The sequence below is a fragment of the Molossus molossus genome, unplaced genomic scaffold (genome assembly GCF_014108415.1).
Source record: "Molossus molossus isolate mMolMol1 unplaced genomic scaffold, mMolMol1.p scaffold_m16_p_11, whole genome shotgun sequence".
Taxonomy (NCBI): domain Eukaryota; kingdom Metazoa; phylum Chordata; class Mammalia; order Chiroptera; family Molossidae; genus Molossus; species Molossus molossus.
In genome coordinates this window covers 88,048,781-88,069,715 of record NW_023425346.1, presented here as the reverse complement: position 1 = coordinate 88,069,715, position 20,935 = coordinate 88,048,781, and the positions used below count along the sequence as shown (strand labels likewise).

Below are 20,935 nucleotides of genomic sequence, written 5' to 3'. Positions count from 1 at the left end.
AGCTGGGGATGTGGGAATTGGTAGACTTGCAATGGCTACTGTTTTCTCCTTCCATTTCTTCCTGCTTTTATTTCTCAGTGTACATAAAGGACTAATGTTAGCCATAAAATAGTTGGCAACTACAGATGAAAAGAAGAAAAAATAGTCTCTCTCTCCTCAGATACAACCACGATTGAGTGTATATCCTTTCAGAAACTTTCTAGTCAGAGCTATATGTAAATATTGTCAACAAAATGTGGTTGATTGTTAAAAAAAAAAAAGCTGTTCTAAAACTTGCTTTTATAAAAAGTGAACAATAGGTATAGTGTTCTTTGCATGTTAAAACTATAGTGCTAAGTAAGACATCACGTTTAGAATGACAGTCACAAGACGATTATACCAGTGTAACTGCATGATTATTTATTTAACCTAACCCCTATTTGGGACATTTAAACTAATCTATTCTTTAAATTGTTGCTTGGACTTTTTTAAGTCCACTTTTTATTATAAGAGAACATGAATTGACGGGTAGTTATATACACACAACTCACCTTCAAATATCCAGGCAGAGAAAACAGAGCAGCAGGAGACAAACTAAGGGGGAAAGTTTGGAGAACAGAGGAAACGGAATTCTTTGGAAAAAGTCGACTGACGTTATATCGCTTTAGCATTAAATTACCTGAAAAAGGATATGTAAGTGCTAAAGTCTTAAGATTTTTGAGCTGGTGCAGTCAATTAGGTTGAAGGAACTGGTTAAATTATATGTCATTGATTTTCAGGATGATTACTCCACATTTACTGTTGTTTAGAAGGACTTTTCACTTCTAGTTATAATGCACATTTAGACCAAAATATGATAAAATAAGTCGATAATGTGAAATATTTGTCAGGCAGTATTTACTTCATTCCATAAATGTATTCCTAATGGAAAGAAAAGATTGAGCTCTTGCCCTGGCCGGTTTGGCTCAGCGGTTAGAGCGTCGGCCTGCGGTCCGGAGAGACCTGGGTTCGGTTCCCGCTAAGGGCATGTACCTCGGTTGCAGTTTGTCCCCGGCCCTGGTTGGTCGTGCGGGTGGCAGCCACTCGATGTGTCCCTTCACGTCGATGTTTCTCTCTCTCTCTCTCCCACTCACTCTATCTGAACAAAATATCGAAAAATGTCCTCGGGTGAGGATAAAAAAAAAAAAAGAAAGAAAAGATTGAGCTCTTAAACATTTCAGATCTATTTTTGACTATTTTCACCACTGAAACAAATATAAATTTTTTTATTCTATATAGATATGGAGGTTGGAGTTTTGGGCTGCCTTTGACTAATGACCTTCGTTTTGATGTAACAGCAGTTCCTGCCAATAGAACACTTGCCAAGGTAAATGATGAACTTTCTTCTGGGATGTCATATACATGAGAATGTGAACTTGAAATGTTCAAGCATTTTCATGAGGCAAAAAAAAAAAAAAAAAAACCCACAAAAACATGGGTATAATCAATTTGAAAAACAGTTTGGCATAATACATACCCCATAGCACAGTGATTTTAGTCCCGTGTATTTACCCCAGGGAAGTATGTACCAGGATACATATACAAATGTGTACATGCTATGTTTCTCATATTAGCCCCAAACACAACCCCAGGTGCTCATTAGAGTAAAATAAATAAATAAGTTTTTATATATTTATTCAATAGAACTTTTAGCAATGGAAATGAAAAAATCTGTTTTATATAATACACAGGCTAAGTCTCCCAAACATTATTAATAAGCAAAAGAAAAGACAAAAAGGAATACAAATCTATAATTGCATTTACTGTACACCTTGAGAATCAACTCCACCATATTGTTTAGAGGCGTGAGAATTGTGATTTGAAGGACACAGAGGGCCAGGGAGAAGTTATTCTGCATGCTGGCGATTTTTGTTTCTCAACCCAAATGATGGTTCAAATGGGTGTACTCCCTTTATAATTTTTTATTAAACTATACATTAATGTTTTGCATATGTTTTCTTATGTTGTGCTATATATATATAGCCTTGTTTCTTAAAGAACATAGACACTTGACAGAATTTGATACAGATTTGAAATATCCTTTTGGCTCTTTTTTCTTCTAGATCATACCTACATTTTGAAACAAGCTAGAGTCACAGAGTCACACACATATGATCAAACAGATGATGAATGGCAGTCCTAGGAATTTTCAGTGGCCCTTCCTGTATTTCTTATTTGGTAGTAAGAGACATAACAGACTTGGAGGAAGTGGAGACTAATATTCACTTAGTTAGTTATAATCAAGAACTAGCATCGCCTGCTACACAAACTACCTAATTTCATCCTCACAACATCTCTGTAAGATAAATATTGAGCCCATCCTAGCTGATTTTGACAAGGTCATAGAGAAAGTCAAAGTAAATAGTAGTACTGGATATTTGAATGCCACCCCCTTTTGTTCCTTTCTTCCCTCTCTCAACACACAGTAAATATTCTTGCATAAACAAAGGAGTTGCAATATGAATAATTTCTCTATAAATCAGATTTGTAATTTTAAACTGACAACCAGGTTTCTCGAACTGAGGTCCACCAGTATTTTAAATCCCTCTGTTTTTGACATAGAATGTAAAGAAACTCACTTCTTTGTGGGTTATAACAAGGAATAGAGAGTTAGTGGGGGAATTTCAAGGTTGTCAGTCTTGTTGCTGAGGACACGATGCTTATATATGTGTTTAATTTCTTTCTACCGCCTGGTATATGTACCATATGTTATTATTATTTTTGAGAGCCAGAATGCCTCAGTTTTAGTCTAAGAATCATTATAGGCCAGCCTCAGAGATAGAGATCATAATTTCTCTAGTTTACTTAAAGCTTTGTCTACAGAGAAGATCAGGATAATTAATAACTTGGCGCTATCGTACAGAAAAGAGCATTTTCTCGATCTCTGTCCATTGCACAGTTGGAAACTTAGAAGTCTGTGGTCCACACTCTGAGGGACGGTTCAGAATCGTCCACGATGAAATAAACTGTTGGGAATTGATGCTCTTATTTTAAACATAAATTCTGTAGGTTGTCAGATGTAAAGACAGTCTAATTTATCGGAACACAATTCCAATCTTGCCTTCTTCTGGAATGAACAGGTGTGGTATGATCCAGAAGGCTATCACTCCCTTCCAGCTTACCTCAACAGCCTGAATAATTTCCTCCTGCGACTGAACATGTCAAAATACGATGCTGCCCGACACGGTAAAGTTACTTACACAGAGCATCCTGTACTGCAACTTTTACCACTCTCTATAAAAGTTCACGTCAGATCCCATTTCCTCCCAGTGACAGATACTCCGTGGTACCTAAATCACAGATCTTTAAAAGCACTGTAAAGTTACTACTTCCAAACTCTCACCAGAAAGAAGATTTGGGATCGTCCCCCTAACTTCAGCTTGATTTCATTTCCTCGTCTATCAATTCAGGACAGTGATGCTGACTTCACCCTTATTTCTGCGCGCATACCTAGTAGTTATGTCTCAGAGCAAAATGATTTATAAATGCTTATTTAATATAAACACTTATTTATATAGAGGCTAAAAAATAATGTCAATAAATACTGAACACAAATCTAAACATAAAGACAAAACTTTTAAACTAAAAACTTCTATACTTGACCAAAAGTGTTACCATTAATTGAGCACTTACCATATGACCCATGCTTTCTAAGGAATATTGCTAATCCTGAGTATTGTTCTCTACTACTGTTTATCTGGGGCTTGGAATGGGATTTGAACTCGTGTCTGTCTGACTCTTGTCTCTTCATTTTTCTAATACTCGATACTTTATTTTTCTATTACTTCTCTATTCTCAGCCAGCTCTACTTTAGTTGGATTTCCCAAGAAGCTTCCAAATAGTTTTAAAAATAGAGGCTGTAATTTGAAAGACTGATTTATTTTTTTATAATTCAGTTACTGTCCATCAGACCATTTTATCATCTTAAGCATTGCTCAAATTATTGTGCCATATTGATCCCAGAAATAATAATAAAGATGAAAATAACTAAGTAACATATCTGCTGGCCAAGCCTGAATCTCTAGCCTGATAAATGAGCTAACAAATAACCTACTAAATAAGAAGGAAAGACACACCATGTCTTTGAGAACTGCTGAGGCCTACTTTTCTTTTATCTACCTGCTGTTGGGCATAATAGTGTATGCGGATGTTCTGGTGATGGTACCAGTCCAATGTGGCTCAGATACTCATTCTAGAAACAGAATCTTTGGGAATCTTCATTCAGAGCAAACAGTACTTTCCCCCAACGACCTTGGCATTTTCTTAGCAGGAGGAACCATAAAGAAACAGCAAGAGACAGATAGTCCTGAGATCAAGAGTGTCAGTAAAGGGCATAGTCTAAAGTGGTAAATTAAGTTAAGTGGTGACTAAAGCCAGGTGAGTCTAGTTTGAATTACTATTGCACGCTTGACTTTGGGTAGGATGTCTTATTCAGAGCAAATGACATTTGTTGCTGTGATAGGTAATGAAAGTGTAAAAACTATAGATGTGTCCAAAGGGAAATGTAGCAGAGGTATGTAGCTGAGAACAAGAGACCAGAGCCACTTTTGAAGGGTCAGTCATTGAACCCTGTACTCAGATTTCATGTATTACTCCTATTCTTTACCAAGACCAAAGCAATGTGAATCACTTTGAACTCCAGCCGGCTAGTTGTAGCTCCTACCACTGTATTTTTAAGTTACAGAGTACGAAGAACTAAGAATTCTGGAACATACACTTTATATTGGCCCTGAAAGGACATTTTTTAAAATTTCAAAATAAGGCTTAGCTGAATTACATAGATATTAATAGTAGTATGTCTTCTATTTTATAGTTAACTTTTTAAATATAGATTTATGAAAGTGGTTGCCTTCCACCCTCTCTGGAAGGACTTTGATTTCTTTAAAAGCAGAAATCCATGCCACCTTAAAATACTTTTGTTATTTTGTAATGCATGTATAGGATTTGTCATGACAATACTGTCTTCAAAAATCAACTCAACTAGTCTCCTGCCACCTCCTACCCCCCACTACTCTAGTTGTGTTAAGACATTTTTGTTGGATTCTACATGAACTTGGATTTTGCTTTAGCTGTAAAATTTATTTTCTTTTAAATCTCACGTTCTATTAAAATTTTTTTAATTAACTTCCCTTTACAATGTCAATATCTATTATATTTGTATGATTTCCTTTCATGGTTAATTACACATGAAAATTCTGTTCTTGCTTGTTTTTACTAACAAATGTTATACATCGAGGCTCTTTTTCAAAATAATGTTCCCGCCCTCTAGTGTTTATTCTTACTCTTCATTGCATTACTAACAATGGTCAATAGGTTTACAACTATAGAAACATAAAATGTGTTACTTTAAAAACATATTTTTATTGCCCAGCTGGTTTGGCTCAGCGGTTAGAGCATTGGCCCATGGACCAGAGAGGCCCAGGTTTGGTTCCTGCTAAGGGCTCATACCTTGGTTGCAGTTTTTCCCCGGCCCCTGTTGGGGTTGTGTGGGTGGCAGCCAGTCGATGTGTCTCTCACATTGACGTTTCTCTCTCTCTCTCTCTCTCTCTCTCTCTCTCTCTCTCTCTCTCTCTCTCTCTCTCTCTTCCTTCCTCTCTCCCTCCCTCTCTATCTGAAGAAGAATGCAAAAATGTCCTTGGCTGAGGATCAAAAAAATATATAATTTTTTTTATTGATTTTTAGAGAGAGAGGAAAGGAAAGAGAGAGAGAAACATTGATGTAAGAGTGAAACATGGATCAGCTGCCTCCCTATGCCCCCTACCAGGGATTGAGCCTGCAACACAGACAGGTGTCTTGACCAGAATCAAACAGGAAATGTTTCAGTGCACAGGACGACACCCAGCCAACTGAGCCTCACCAGCCAGGGCTAAAATATGTTACTTTTAATGTATACTGTACATGGGGGAAATAATTGAAATGTTAAGATTGATTAGATTTAGCCCAGCTGGTGTGGCTCAGTGGTTGAGTGTCAACCCATGCAACAAGAGGTCACTGGTTCAATTCCTGTTCAGGGTACAAGCCCAGGTTTTGGGCCAAATCCCCAGTGAGGGACATGTAGAAGGTGACTAGTTCATGTTCTCTCTTATCAATGTTTCTATCTCTCTCTCCCTCCCCCTTCTCTCTCTAAAATCAATAAAGAAAAAAAAAAAGGTTGACTAGATTTAATAAGCATTCATTAACTAATCACTGTACTCAAAACATTGTGCTGGATACTGTAGAACCCATAAAGAAGATTTTGATTTGGATCCCTACCCCTGACACATTTACTTGATCTTTCAGCAAAAAAATATATATGAGAACAATTGGTTCAGCACCATTTCCTATAGTGGGCTAAACATATTTGCAAAGATTTCTCTAGGGTATTTTTTCTTTCTTTCTTTTTTTTTTAATTGATTTTTAGAGAGGAAGGAAGGAAGAGGGAGAGAGAAATAGAAACATCAATGAAAGAGAATATTGATTGGCCACCTTCTGCATGCCCCCCACTGGGGATTTGGCCCACAACCTGGGCATGTGCCCTGACTGGGAATCGAACCAGCGACCTCTTGTTGCATGGGTTAACGCTCAACCACTGAGCCACACCGGCTGGACTAGAGTATTTCTTAATTCTGAAACACAAAGCAAACAAAATATTTTTATTAACAAAACATTTTCCCCTGCCTATATTATAATTCAGCAATTAGGTTTATGGAGGGTCCCCCCCAAAATTGAATCTCAGTAGAAAGAGAGCCTATTAATTTACACACACAAAAAAAAATGATAAGAAAAGTTTATTACCCCAATGATGTGATTAAAATTCTAGGCCAAATGGGTTATTGTTGTTAGTTTCTTTGTTTTATTTCAACTACATACATTTTTCTATAGCATGCAACAATTGCAGAATTCACAAAGCATGCCACATTCTACTTAATGTAAACTTGAGCGGGTTGAGATAATACAACTTTAGAATAATCCTATACTATTTTGGTGTTGTGAAGGGGCCATAATATACAAATAGAATGAACGTCCCCCCATAGCTAATGACTCTAGGAATGAGTATTTAAGGGACTTCCTCCTTTCGTTCCCTACCATTCTTTGCCAAAGTTACTCAGGCAGTATAGACTTGGTCTTTACGCTGCAGTCCACTGGGAAACTGTTGACAGCCCATTTTGACTCTGGGTAACCAACATCTTCTAAAGAAGAAGGGAAAACACTTTGCTTCTGACTCTGAAAGTGAAACCAACTGTGGGAGAACCCAGTAATTTAGGACCATGTTGGAACTGAGTGACCACTTTCCTGACGCTAGCTACTTTCCCTGAGTCTTCCCTGATCTTTATGTCCCAGCGAAATACCTTGGCTGAAGCACCAAGCCCTACCGGGGTAGAATGCTAGAAAAACAGGCATCCTCGAAATAAAGGGATCCTTTCAGGTACGATATTTCCCTACCACAGCCAATAGCACAGTGAAGAAGGAGGGCTGTGGTAAGTGTCTGTTCTTCAGGAGATCCGTATACGATTGGTCTTCCTTTGAGCTGCTCCTTGATATGCCATACATTTCTGAAGTGCAGCACCTAAAGAGAAGAAAGTGGAAAACAGTTATTTACATATAATAGAGAGGAAAATACTGTATAAGAAGTGTAAACCTCTTCTCTCAAAATTTCATACACAATCTGAAAACATTTTTTTCTTTTTGAGTGTCTCTAATTGTATGGCACTGATGAGATTGAAAGAGAGTCATTTTCCTTCGAAAAGTATCCCTAAAATAAAATCTTTAAATCATAGCATAAGGAGAAAAGTATTGTGTATTAGTCTCTAAAAATTGGTATTTCTGATGAACTGAATGCGTACTAATGAAAAGAACTGTCTGTTCTTTAAGGCATCATCATGTACAGTCACCCTTATCCAGGCGTGCAGGACCAAGAACAAGCCACGTAAGTACCGATATCTGGCAGGACCACTTCCTCCTTGGCATAGACAGATCTCTGCACAAAGTACTATGATTGGGAATCACAGTTGTATCTGAATGAATGTCAATCTAGAAAAGCTGGTAATAGAAGTCACCGGCTGGGATAAAAGGAAGTTTCTAAAGAGTGTACAGCGGGGATGCCAAGTAGAGCTGGTTGACTGTAGATTCATAGAATCTGCTGCTTTTTGTAAGTGAAGTGCATAAGTGCTTCACCATTTCACTTTCTTTGCATAGCATTGAAGTACTCTTTCTATGTTCGAGAACTATATACATCCCCGGATACACCCCGTAACCCTTGGAGACTGAGGTTTTTCTATCAAATATCCCCAGTCAATTCAGATGCGCTAGAGCTCCATTTATTCCAGGGTCATGGCCGAGTCATGTGGAAGATATTATCTGGCTGGCTCGCAGGAAGACTTATTTGTGTCACAGACAACTCTTATACTGTTTTGTGGAGGATTTTAGTCATGAATCTTTCTGAAAGGGAAAGAGGTCCAAAAACTTATGTGTGCTTTCTTCTCCCTATTGCTCACTATAGAATGAGCAGCTTAATCGATATTTTAGTGGCACTCTCCATCCTGATGGGCTACTCTGTCACCACCGCCAGCTTTGTCACCTATGTCGTGAGGGAGCATCAGACCAAAGCCAAGCAGTTGCAGCATATTTCAGGCATCGGCGTGACGTGCTACTGGGTAACGAACTTCATTTATGACATGGTGAGTGACTTGTGTGTTCTCAGGAAGACAGGATTGATTTGAGCAGAAACCATCAGTTTCATATTTGAGATTTGCTTATCCTGGTTTGTTCAAATTGTTACCCCCAAATAAGTCGATTAATAAAAAAATACTTTTCATCAGGCTTGGAGTCATCCAGTGGTTGGGTGATGCGCTAGAGTCATCCAGTAGTTATTCCAGGGTCGCAGAGAAATCCTCCTGCCCTCATCTCTGTGGTCTGAGGACTACCCAGATCAGATCCCCCAGGACACTTGTTGAATACAGATTCCCAGGCCCTACTCCAGACCCATTAGATCGCTATATAGGAAAATATGCACTTTTAACACAATCCTTCAAGTTATTTTATGCACACTGAGTTTTGAGGGCCACTACTGGGAAGAAACAGAAGCTTGGCAGAATAGCCTTTCCCAATGGTACCGAATAATCAAGCTTATGAAATTTAATCAACTGATACTGAACGTTTCAAAGTAGCAGCCCCTGCTGAATGATACATTGGAGATTAGTAGGAACAATAAAGGATGAATTGTATTGATAGCTCTCTCATTTGCATAAAATGGTCCCAAAGTTCAGATGATTTTTCTTGACTCTAAATGTGCCAGTATTAGCCAAAAGCCCAGGATGGGTATACTTTGCCTGGTGATTATGGTGAAATTGTCTCAGTTGCTGTAAAGATCATTGGCTTAAAGGATTGTTGAGTAATTAACTGCATATCCCTTTTGTGAACGAGGTCTGAAATGCATGTGTTGTAGAAGGCAAATCTAAAAGAACAGTAATGACTCCTCTGGACTTAATAGGAGCATTAGTGTTAAGAAAGCTTAAAAGTGTAAACTTCTGTGAGGGGCTCCTATTTAGTTTCTGTTGTCCTATGTCTGAGGCTCACTTCCATTTAGGGGACCCCCCTCCTCCAGTTAAAATACCAACCCCTTTATTGTGTGCATCTTGCTGTAAACTCTCAGCATTTAATATTTATACTTGTCAGCAAAACACTGAGGTCTCTGTTCATATACCTGTGATTCCAAGAATGTGCGGGCCCCGCCGCTCTGCTCTTTTGCACGGACGGGCTCACACTGACAAGCAAGCCTGAGAAATCAACCATCTGAGAGAGTTCCAGCATTCCAAATGGAATCAATACTTGGAGGACTGAATCTAATGTCAGGATGCCTGGCTGTCTCATCTTTCTCTCTGAACCTCTGGCACCGAATCATCCAGCCTCGAAGCCTGGAGGCAGGAACACTAGGGACTCCATGTATTTCTATACAGATGAAGGCTGGCTTGACCTCGTATTGCAGAAGACAACTTCTAGAGCGCAATCAATGTAAAATAAGCTGAACGTTACAAGCAACAGGAACATAAACACAAAGTCATTTCTTTAAATACTTCTAGGTCAACTTACTATAGTTTTAAACTAAATGGGCTATTGATTTTTCTCTAAAAATACTTGCCATATATTAAACATTGTTTTACAAATTCCCATAGGTCTTCTACTTGGTGCCCGTAGGGTTTTCAATTGGGGTCATTGCCATTTTCAAGTTACCTGCTTTCTACAGTGGAAACAACCTAGGCGCTGTGTCTCTTCTGCTCCTGCTGTTTGGGTAAGCTGCAGCGAAAGAAGAATTAACGGGATAAACTTCTCCTGGGCACAAAGAGAACCTCAGTCTCATTAGCTAATTTACAATTGCCTCGGGGGTTCATTAGCCATGAGTGATGACTAGCAATGCATGACGCTTGCTAGTTCATAGTTTGTAAAGTATAATACTTCTGAAAGTGAATGTTGTCATTAGCAGTCATACCTACCATTAATGAGCACTTACTAGGTACCAAGTGTCATGCTTAGCAATTTACATATGTAATTTAATTTACATAAAACTGGAGGTTTTAGAATGATCAGAAAAATGTATATGCATGTATGGATTTTTGCACTGACAAATTTTGAGTATATATAGCATTAAAGGTGTATACACACACACACACACACACACACATAATGTATATTTATTTTATTTATATTTTTATAGATGTCTAAACAACACTTATAATATTGTTTCTATATTAGGATAATACAGATTGATACAATCAGTTCATAGAGGGGTAATTCTTTCTTCCCTGAATGCATGGGCCATATCCATTCAGTTAGCAATTGCAACAGATGAAGGATCTCTCTGTCTCTAGTTCTACTTCATTACCCCAAAGGTTGCTCAAGTATTTGCTCAAAACAAGACAGCCGGTTTCTAAGCATACCCTGTCTGCTTAGCTTGCTTATAATAATATCATTATTTTTCCTCAACTTTAAATTGTAAAATTTACATTGTTTAAATCCATATTTCTGGGGGGAGGGGAGCACCTCTTGCCTAGGTGGAGGAACACCATCTCTAGGAGGAATTAATTGTAATCATGTAGGACCCCTCAAGTTTCCTTAAAAGAAAGGATTCTTACTGTGATTTTTAAAACATCCTTTGGATTTTTGTTGTTGTAAAGAGAAGAATAGAAAAAGGAAAGAGCTAGCTACATGGTTTGGCAATGCATTCTTGTTTATTTTCACTTTGGAACTCCATCTACATATGTATGTATGTATTTAATAAAGGAGAATAATGCAGGCATAATCTTAATTCTGAGTATTATTAACATACAGGTATGCAACATTCTCTTGGATGTACTTGCTGGCTGGGCTCTTCCATGAAACAGGAATGGCTTTCATCACTTACGTCTGCATCAACCTTTTCTTTGGCATCAATTCCATTGTTTCATTGTCAGTGGTATACTTTCTGTCCAAGGAAAGACTTAATGACCCGGTAAGGTCTTTCATTAGTCTACTAAACTTCAGTGAATGCCTCCAATGATTCAACATGTCCAAGGCGTTGAGATTCTCTGTATTTTGCATGCTCTGAATAGGAAAGAGAAATCTTATTAGATTCTATTAAATTTAGTAGAGGAGAAAGTATAGTCTTTTAAAATTCTTTTTAGGCTCCATATAGGTTAATAACTATCATTGTACTTACCCAGTAGCACAACTATTGACATATGACAGGCTTGCTTGGGGCGACAGAGGTGAAATGGGGTCTATTGCATGGCACTAGAAGAATCATGCAGCCAACCGGTCAGCTGAACTTTTTACTCATTAACAAATTGTTAGGGTATGGTAGTGACAAGGACAATGGCTTAGTTATATGACTGTGGGTCAAGATTCATTTCCACATTCCCTTTCCATCATGGGTTGGAGCCCACTTCATTGTAAGCATCACTTCCCCCAGAGCTGACGATGATCGTTAGTGGGAAGGGAAGCACTAGCGATGCCAGACCATCGAATGGAAGACAATAGAGGAGAAATGAAGTGAACTGAGGAAAAAACAAGCCCACTCCAGAGGGAAGGAGAAACTTCATGGGGGCACGTTGTGGGCCCCAAGCGTGAATAATGTGAAATAAGCCATTTGCTTCTCATTAAGATAGGTCGGCTCTCTCCTCCCATCTCGTTTCACCATTTTAGTCCCTCCTCAAATAGAAATTGCCTTAGATTCTGAAACTGTAGTGTACTAAATTCCTCCTTCCCTTAGGCTCCTACCGATACCCTGTATCAGACCCCAACACCCCCATTATGCCTACATTCCTAAGATCTAAGGCAGGTCTAGAAGTGATTCTGTCTCCAGGGTTTGGCCTGACACCTTAGATCATCTCAAGAAAACTGTAATCTTTCCTGCTTGCATTTTAGTAATGAATCTCCACCATTTGGTTACAGCAAATATCTATATGCAAATTCAGCTCACATTCAAATACTATTTGTCTACATCTAGTTTTAAATTTTTGTCAATTTGCTGGAAGTCTAACACGGAGCTTCATTTTTATTTCTCTTATTTCAGACTTTAGAACTTATTTCTGAAACCCTCAAGCGCATTTTCCTGATATTCCCGCAATTCTGTTTTGGCTACGGATTGATTGAACTTTCTCAACAACAGTCGGTCCTGGACTTCTTAAAAGCGTATGGTGTGGAATACCCAAGTGAAACCTTTGAGATGGATAAACTCGGTGCGATGTTTGTGGCTTTGGTTTCTCAGGGCACCATGTTCTTCCTCTTGCGACTCTTAATCAATGAATGGCTAATAAAGAAATTCAGGTAAATGCAATGAAAACAGTGTGTGCCATCCATAACCGAACTCAATTCAGAATATTCAGGGAGGGGTCAATATGTGTAAGCTTTTCCATTAGTATGGAAATGTTTTGCTCAACAAACTTTTTCAAAAACAGTAGCATATTTCGCCATTCATTTCATTCAGGAAACAGTTATCAAATCTTGCTGTGTGTCTGCAAGTGTTGCTATAAACTGGAGAGTATAAAGTCTACATTAAGTACAGTGTGAGCCACAAAGAGATTAAGATTGAGCAGTGGAGAGAAAGTATGTATATAAACAAAAGTCTGTCTATGTTATTTGAGTTTGGAAAATAGAAAGGGGGAGAGACGATTGGGCATGGAGTATATTAGCAATGCATTTGGGAAAGAATTTTAAAAATGGTGAATGTGTCATATTAGCAATGGATCTGGGAAAAGAAAATTGAAACATTGAGGATAGAATCGTAGATACAACTACTATTAACTCAGCAATTTCATTTCTAGGAATTTTCTACAGATATGCTCACAAATATGTGCAATTATATATATATGAAATTATTCATCTTGGCAACTATTTCCTAATAGTGAAAGAATAAAAATAATCTAACTTTATTTAGGGACTGGTTAAGTACATTATGTACATATATTCATAAATTAAATACCACGCAACCATTAGACAAAATTATACCATTACCTGTGTAATATTTTGGATTACTTCTAATATTTATTAAGCAAAAAATGCAGGGTTTGGAACTATGTGTAAAGTATATTACCATTTGAGTTAGAAAAAAATATGTTATTCATACAAACAAAAACAATATATGTTATTTATGCAAATACATGCATAGACTACCTAATTATGTGTGCCTGTGCTGAGGCGAATTGTATGTGGTTGAAGATTTATTTTTCACTATAAATCCTCCAGGACCATTTTAATTTTAGTACATGATGTACACACATCACCTATCAGAAAATAAAAGTTAATAATAATGAGAAGAATGACAAACAAAGATAGAGAAAAAAATCTTAGGACATATCTGAGAAATGAGTAATGACTTGCAATGAAATAGCAGGAGCTAGAGTGTGTGGCTGGATTTTGGTTAACAGACAAACAGTAGTCCATTAAAGGTTTTTGAACAGAGAGTAACATGATCAAATGGTGCTTTTAGGAGATGTGATTTTGTAGAGGTAGTGCTGATTGGAATGGATGAGTCAGAGACACTGGAGTAATTTGAGGTTCCTGGAAAAATCTAAGTGAGAAAGAGTGAAAGCCTATGATGGTAATAGAAATAGACAGAAAATGATCGATGACAATGACTGGGTGTTTTAAGGCGTTTCCAGTGCTAGCGACTGACTGCATGAGTGGACTTGGAATGGGGAAGATGCAAAGAAAACATTGCAGTTGGAATCTCTGGGGATATTATTACAAGATACCGGGACACTGGAAGGGAAACCTAAACTAATTTGTTGGGTTTTTAACTTTGTTTGGTTTGGTTTGCTTTGGTGTTTGTTAAGCAAGATACTGAGGTGGGTTTGAGACAGTGAGGATGCAGGGCTGATAATGTTAAAATATATGTATACTGGACAGATTCTAGGTAAGACAATCACAGTAAAAAGATTATAGAATAACTTTCATATTATTGATGATAAAGCAAGAAATAGAGAGGATTTTTTAAAAGGTGATCACTGTGGAATTGTAAGTGTTAAGTCTTATTAATGACTCTATTCTGTGTTAGGAAGTACATTTCAAACCCAAACTGACCTTCTTATTACTAAAATGAGGAATCTAAATGGTAACAGTAAAGCTGTAGGCATTCAAGTCATGGAAAGCAAAAGCTGTTTTTCAAATATCATAGTGACTATGGTGAAGAACATTCATACTAATGATTAGACATGTATATGTTACTAAGTTATTTGAGTAGCATAATGTATAACAAATTTAAAATCAACCTAGTAGGTGATCATGCACCCTTCGTGAAGTGAGAACCCATTAACACATGTCAAATTCAAATGGTACCATTTCAGAGGCATTGATACAAATCACTGCGGTCATTTTTTAGACTCTTCTTCAGAAAATTTAATTCTTCACCTATAATTGAGACAATCGATGAAGATGAAGACGTACGGACTGAGAGATTAAGAGTGGAAAATGGTGCCGATGAACTGGACCTGGTCCAACTCCATCGTCTCACGAAGTCCTACCAACTTATCCACAAAAAGATTATAGCTGTAAACAATATCAGCATCGGGATACCGGCTGGGGAGGTAAGAAACAATGTTTTGTTTCTAACTGTTCTTAATATTGGTATAAGTTACAAATGCAAATCTTTATGTTTCCTTAATTTTTTTCTAAAAATATGAAAGTCAATTTCTGATTCTTTTGATGGATTTTATATATAAAATTAACAGGGTCCACGTGTTACCTACCCTGTAAGTCTTCCTTCTTGATCGGGAGGATTTATCCCACACCAACTCCTGAACCCTTTCCTACACTGCTGTCCTCTCTGGGGTGGGCTGTCAGTCAAGAAGCCTGTGCAGGGTGCTCCCTTCAACTCTGAGTTCCCAGGCATGTTTGAAAGGGAGCATAAAGAAATCAGTTGTCAGAGGGAGGTCCTGGGACTGCATCCATATTTATTCTTGCTGTTTTCACAGAAGCAACGTTAAGGCAGCTTTGAAAGGAGAAAGAGAATGTGGGCATTTCCCTTAGTTTTTCTAGCAGAGCTGCAAAGTAAATGTATCAGATTTATTTGACAGCATATATAAATTATTGCTTCAGTAGCTTATTCTGTAGAGTTGTGATTAAAGTTTGTGTGAATAATGTGATTTCTATAAATAGAACTACTTTGTCAGGTTAGTGTATCTTATTCGAATATTTTATTATATTACACAGAGGTGTGCTATAATATATATAAAACAAGTTTTATATGTATATAATATATATACAAATATATATTATATACATACAAATTTGTATATATACAGTTTGTATATATATACAAATGTTCAAATGTAGTTAGAGGGAAAAGATACATAAGTACCTATTTGTTTTAATAATTTTTATTTTCACTTATAGTTGATATACAATATTATATTAGTTTCAAGTGTACAACTCAATAATTTGATACTTATATAACTTACTAAGTGGTCACCCCAATAAATTGAGTACCCATCTGGCAACATACATAGTTATTACAATATTATTAACTACATTCCCTACGCTGGACTTTACAGACCCATGACTATTATGTAACTACCAATTTATTACCCATTAGTTTTAAGTCTTTTTTTTTTTTTTTTTTTAATCCTCACCCGAGGACATTTTTTCCATTTTTTGTTCAGATAGAGCGGGAGGGAGAGAGAGGAAGAGAGAGAGAGAGAAACATCGATGTGAAGGGACACATCAAGTGGCTGCCACCCACACGACCAACCAGGGCCGGGGACAAACTGCAACCGAAGTACGTGCCCCTAGCGGGAACCGAACCCCGGTCTCTCTGTACCACAGGCCCACGCTCCAACCACTGAGCCAAACTGCCCAGGGCTACCCATTAGTTTTAAAATAGAAAGTTTTATCAAATGCCAACAAAGCACTACAATACCCATGAATAAGTCCAGCGGTTTATTTTTTTTTTATATTTCTTTTACCCAAGGGAAAAGAGGAAAGAGGTCCAATTGTAGCATGGCTTTGGTTTGAATTCAGGTTTATGTCTTTTCTTTCTTCCTCCCCTAACCAGTGTTTTGGCCTTCTTGGGGTGAACGGAGCAGGGAAGACCACCATCTTCAAGATGCTGACTGGAGACATCATCCCTTCAAGTGGAAACATTCTGATCAGAAATAAGTCTGGGTATAAAAAACAAATGCTTTAATGTGCCAATCACAGATATAGTACAATGAGGAAAATAATTAAAGCAGATTCTTTATGTTATTTTGTGGTTATGTTATTAAATCCTCAGGGGGAAAAAAACAGCTATTCAAGCAAATGGAAAATTGTAAACCTTTCAGTATAACTGTGAGGGTGGGATTATTTCACCTCTTTTTACCAGAATCACTAATCACCATAACCAAAATAGAGCTGCCTTCCCAGCCTTTGGGGACGAGGAGGGGAATGTCTTTTGAAGCTCATCTGTGTTTTTTATTCTCCCAACTCAGATCTCTGGCTCACGTTGACTCGCACAGCTCACTAGTGGGCTATTGTCCGCAGGAAGATGCCTTAGATGACCTGGTAACTGTGGAAGAACATTTGTATTTCTATGCCAGGATACACGGAATTCCAGAAAAAGATATTAAAGAAGTGAGTATCAGTGTGACAAACTAGATCATTTGAAAACCGTATCGTTTCTGCTTCCCCCCCACCAAGTCCAAGTTGACATCTACAAAACTAAGACATCTCCTCCTGATCAGCTTGATTGCGTGCATCACATACACACACCTGTGAACTCAGCATCACAAGCTCCTCCCCCGTGTTTGTTCAGTTACTTTCTAAGAACTATCCAATAAAGGACCGTGCTGGCCTTGGATGGGGGTGGGGCATTGATTGGTGATACCCGAGCATCCTTGAGTATCCAGGTAAGTACCGAAACGTGAAACTACCTAAAAAATGCCCACGTAAATTAGACTAGCTTCCAGTCTGATTTTTGAAATGTGGTGTTATATTTCACTGCAATGATTTGCCTCTGTAATGGAATGGTTAACCCTCAGGGCAGTTTCCTCCAGTTTTTCGACCCCAGGGACCTATTGAAATCCTCCTAGAAATTCACTATTTGCCAGGGCTATTAAGTACTAAAATAGCCTCAAGCACTCATGATTCCCCAGTTGATGTGCTAAAATTTTGGTACTGGGTCAGTTTTAAAAAGACTTAAAGCCTTTGTGCTAACTCACCTCTCAGTAAGAGGAAGGACGTGAAGACAGTCCGTGGGAAACCACTGCCTAGAGAAAGGCTGAATTCTGCTTCAACTCTTTTAAGCTTCACAGGGAAATCCTGTGTTAATGTAGCAGCAAGAACAATCTGCGATTTTGAGCACACAGACATGCACATGCACACATGCACACACCTTGGGGGGGAAATCCCACTTGAAAACGAGCTTCCACAGGATTGCTTTTGTCTCTTAAAGAATTATTCATTTTTAAGTGGACCTTTGAAAAAAAATAAAATCTATGTTCAGTTTAAATGTTTGAATGTATCGGCTATGTGTTTCTTCGGTATAAAACTTCCTTTTCACAAACTGCTTTTATGTCTCTGTTTAGTGCTTTAAGGGTTTTGGCAGGAGGAGGTCAACCTAACTCTCTTCTCTGCCCGCAGACTGTTCAGAAACTCCTGCGGAGACTTCACCTGGTGCCCTACAAGGACAGAGCTACCTCTATGTGCAGCTACGGCACAAAAAGAAAACTGTCCACCGCACTGGCTTTGATAGGGAAGCCTTCCATCCTACTGCTGGTAAGAGCGTCATCATGACAAAGGCCACCGCGTAACTAGAACCACCTCTCCAGTGGCGTGTGTAAAATTTCATTCTCACTGTTGGAATCAACATTTATGAAGGGCTCACTGTGTGCTGGTTATTTGGAAAACACTTTACCTATACTGTCTCATTAAATGAATTTCTATCAGTAAATAATTTGTTGCCACAACAGTGTGCCCTCAAAAATGTTTTTATCTGAAGCTGCGTTGCAGTCGAATTTAGAGAAAACACTTGGTCTGGGAATGGAACGTAGCGCGAACAAATTCAGGGTGTACAAAGTGGTCCGTATGGAATATTGTAGAGTTTAATTCCCAGTTACTGAAGAAATCAGTTGTATTGGTAACTGACCAGGTGACCTAACATATTTTTAAACTTCTAGAAAGGAGAAAAGACACATTCTAAGACAATGTGTTGTGCTAAAATTTTATTTCCTCGTTACTTAAAACCGTGAGTTACCTAGCTTGGGATGTGATCGATACTTTGCCATTCTATTTTATCTAAATTTTTCAAAGGCAAGAAGTGCATTCCACATTTATATTTTCATTAAGAGCTAGAAAATTCAACTCAGCACCTGGAACTGTAAATTGCACACAGGGGTAACACAGCATTCTGCCCCTCCCCGTCACACATTGTAAAAGGAGTTTATTTCCAAGAAATAAGCTTGCCCTTATTTTGGAAGATCCCTTTCATTTAAGGACATTCATACTCTGAAAGAGCCTTAACTATGTGTAATAAAAATCCACTTATAAATCACCACATTATTCCAGGGATTAAGCCATCCAGAGGATCAGTTCATGTAGACTGCACAGATAGAGTGATACATTGCCCGTCTTTCTGTAATACCAGAGCTTACAGTGTGTTATGTCCCTCCAATCAATGCTTGTAATGGAATTTTATTGTGCAGATGTACCTTAAATTGAACAAAGCAATCCTTAGGCACTCCTGTAAAGTATTTCTAGCCTGGCTTGTGTGGCTCAGTGGTTGAGCCTTGACCCATGTACCAAGAGGTCACTGGTTCTATTCCCGGTCAGGGCACATGCCCAGGTTGTGGGCCAAATCCCTAGTGGGGGGCATGTGGGAGGTGGCCAGTCAATGTTTTCTCTCATCGATGTTTCTATCTCTCTCTCCCTCTTCCTTCCTCTCTCTCTCTAAAGTCAATTAAAAAAAAAAATTTTTTTAATAAACAAGTGCATAAAAAAGTTAAAAGCGTTATGCAAATGTTACATATTAATGAGACTCATGAAATATATGCTTTGAGGGAAAGATACTATATTTTCCTTTATATACATTTACTACATATGCTATCATCTTCAAAAATAGGAGCCATGACAATATACTCTTCTGCTTCCCCAAATTATCACTCATTTCTTTCTTTAAACTTAAAGTTAAGCCCTGACTATAAAAACAAGCCTCTGTGATCCTATGTACATACTTTCCATTATAGATATATGCATCTAATTTCTACCTAATCTTGACCTATAATTTGTTTGTTTAATCATCTGTTTGACTTATTAATTGCTTGCTTAGATTATCCATTGCCACATTTCTCATCTTATTTCTGAACAATTTTCAAAACATCATTTACTTTTCAAATATTGTTTATATCTTTCTACTTGGCAGCTTCTGCAAATCTTATGCTTATTTCCCCAAAGAGTATAAAGTATAAATTAATGACATAAAACTAAAACTACACCTCAGATGTATTAATGGAAAAGTCAGACTGTGCTCTTCCCACTTCACGTAGCATGTTCTCAGTCACAGCCACGCGTCTGCCATCAGCAGCGAACTCCGACCGCAAACGCGACGACGTCGGATTCGACGGGAAAACTCCACTTTGTCAGTAATTGAAGCAGAGTTCTTCCCGAAGAAATATAAGAGACAAGTGTAAAGTAGCAGGATGTCAACTCCAATGAGACACTTTTTAAAACAGATTGACAATTTTAAATGATTAATTTTGAGCTTTTTGACAGCAGCAGAAAGAAGTCTATTAAGTGCAAAATAAGTTAGTCCCAGGACTTCACAAAGTGATTTCTGTTCTGGGCAAGTGAGAAATAGTGATTCATGTAAAGAACCTCATCAAAAATTAATTAATTTGATAAATTTTTCTTGTAACTTTCTATTAAGGATGAGCCGAGCTCTGGGATGGATCCTAAGTCCAAGCGGCACCTCTGGAAGATCATTTCGGAAGAAGTGCAGAACAAATGTTCCGTCATCCTCACATCTCACAGGTGAACCGCTGGCGAACTGGAAGGCCATTCTGCACGATTCTAGAACGATAGATGGGAAAAGGCAACCCCCATGTCACATATATTGATAGTGAATGTTCGCAATTAAATCAAAGGATTATATGTTTGTTATCTTAGGAGAATTGCAGGCAGGTTAAGAATCCAGCCCCCGAGGTAGGAAAAGGCCTAAGCAATCTTTTTAAAAACAAACTTCTCATGATTTGTGACCATCACCACTCAGCTATGACTCCCTATTGCCCATCATGGAAAGTTCAGCATCTCTTGGCCTTTTATTAGCCACGTTCCTAGCCTTTCCTTCCCACGACATGCCCCTAGCAGTCACTCTGACTGCCCCATGGTTCCACACACACTCACTGGCTTCCCTGTCTCCGTGCCCTGGAGGCGGTCTTTCCACTGTCTCTCTGTGTTCGAATCTCCCCTGTCCCTTAAGAACCGGCTCACAGGC

The 20,935-nt window shown here is 38.2% G+C and overlaps 1 protein-coding gene across 1 annotated transcript in view; it reads left to right on the top strand.

Moving 5' to 3' along the window:
• Positions 1 to 20,935, top strand: part of ABCA12 (ATP binding cassette subfamily A member 12) — a 172,242-nt gene that overhangs the window by 143,924 nt on the left and 7,383 nt on the right. The window contains exons 38-49 of the mRNA XM_036254540.1: positions 1,258 to 1,345; positions 3,099 to 3,204; positions 7,870 to 7,924; positions 8,498 to 8,675; positions 10,170 to 10,285; positions 11,323 to 11,482; positions 12,545 to 12,798; positions 14,852 to 15,056; positions 16,523 to 16,632; positions 16,938 to 17,079; positions 18,088 to 18,222; positions 20,369 to 20,472. Coding sequence (XP_036110433.1) covers positions 1,258 to 1,345; positions 3,099 to 3,204; positions 7,870 to 7,924; positions 8,498 to 8,675; positions 10,170 to 10,285; positions 11,323 to 11,482; positions 12,545 to 12,798; positions 14,852 to 15,056; positions 16,523 to 16,632; positions 16,938 to 17,079; positions 18,088 to 18,222; positions 20,369 to 20,472 — 1,653 coding nt within the window. The remainder of the gene's footprint in view (positions 1 to 1,257; positions 1,346 to 3,098; positions 3,205 to 7,869; positions 7,925 to 8,497; positions 8,676 to 10,169; positions 10,286 to 11,322; positions 11,483 to 12,544; positions 12,799 to 14,851; positions 15,057 to 16,522; positions 16,633 to 16,937; positions 17,080 to 18,087; positions 18,223 to 20,368; positions 20,473 to 20,935) is intronic.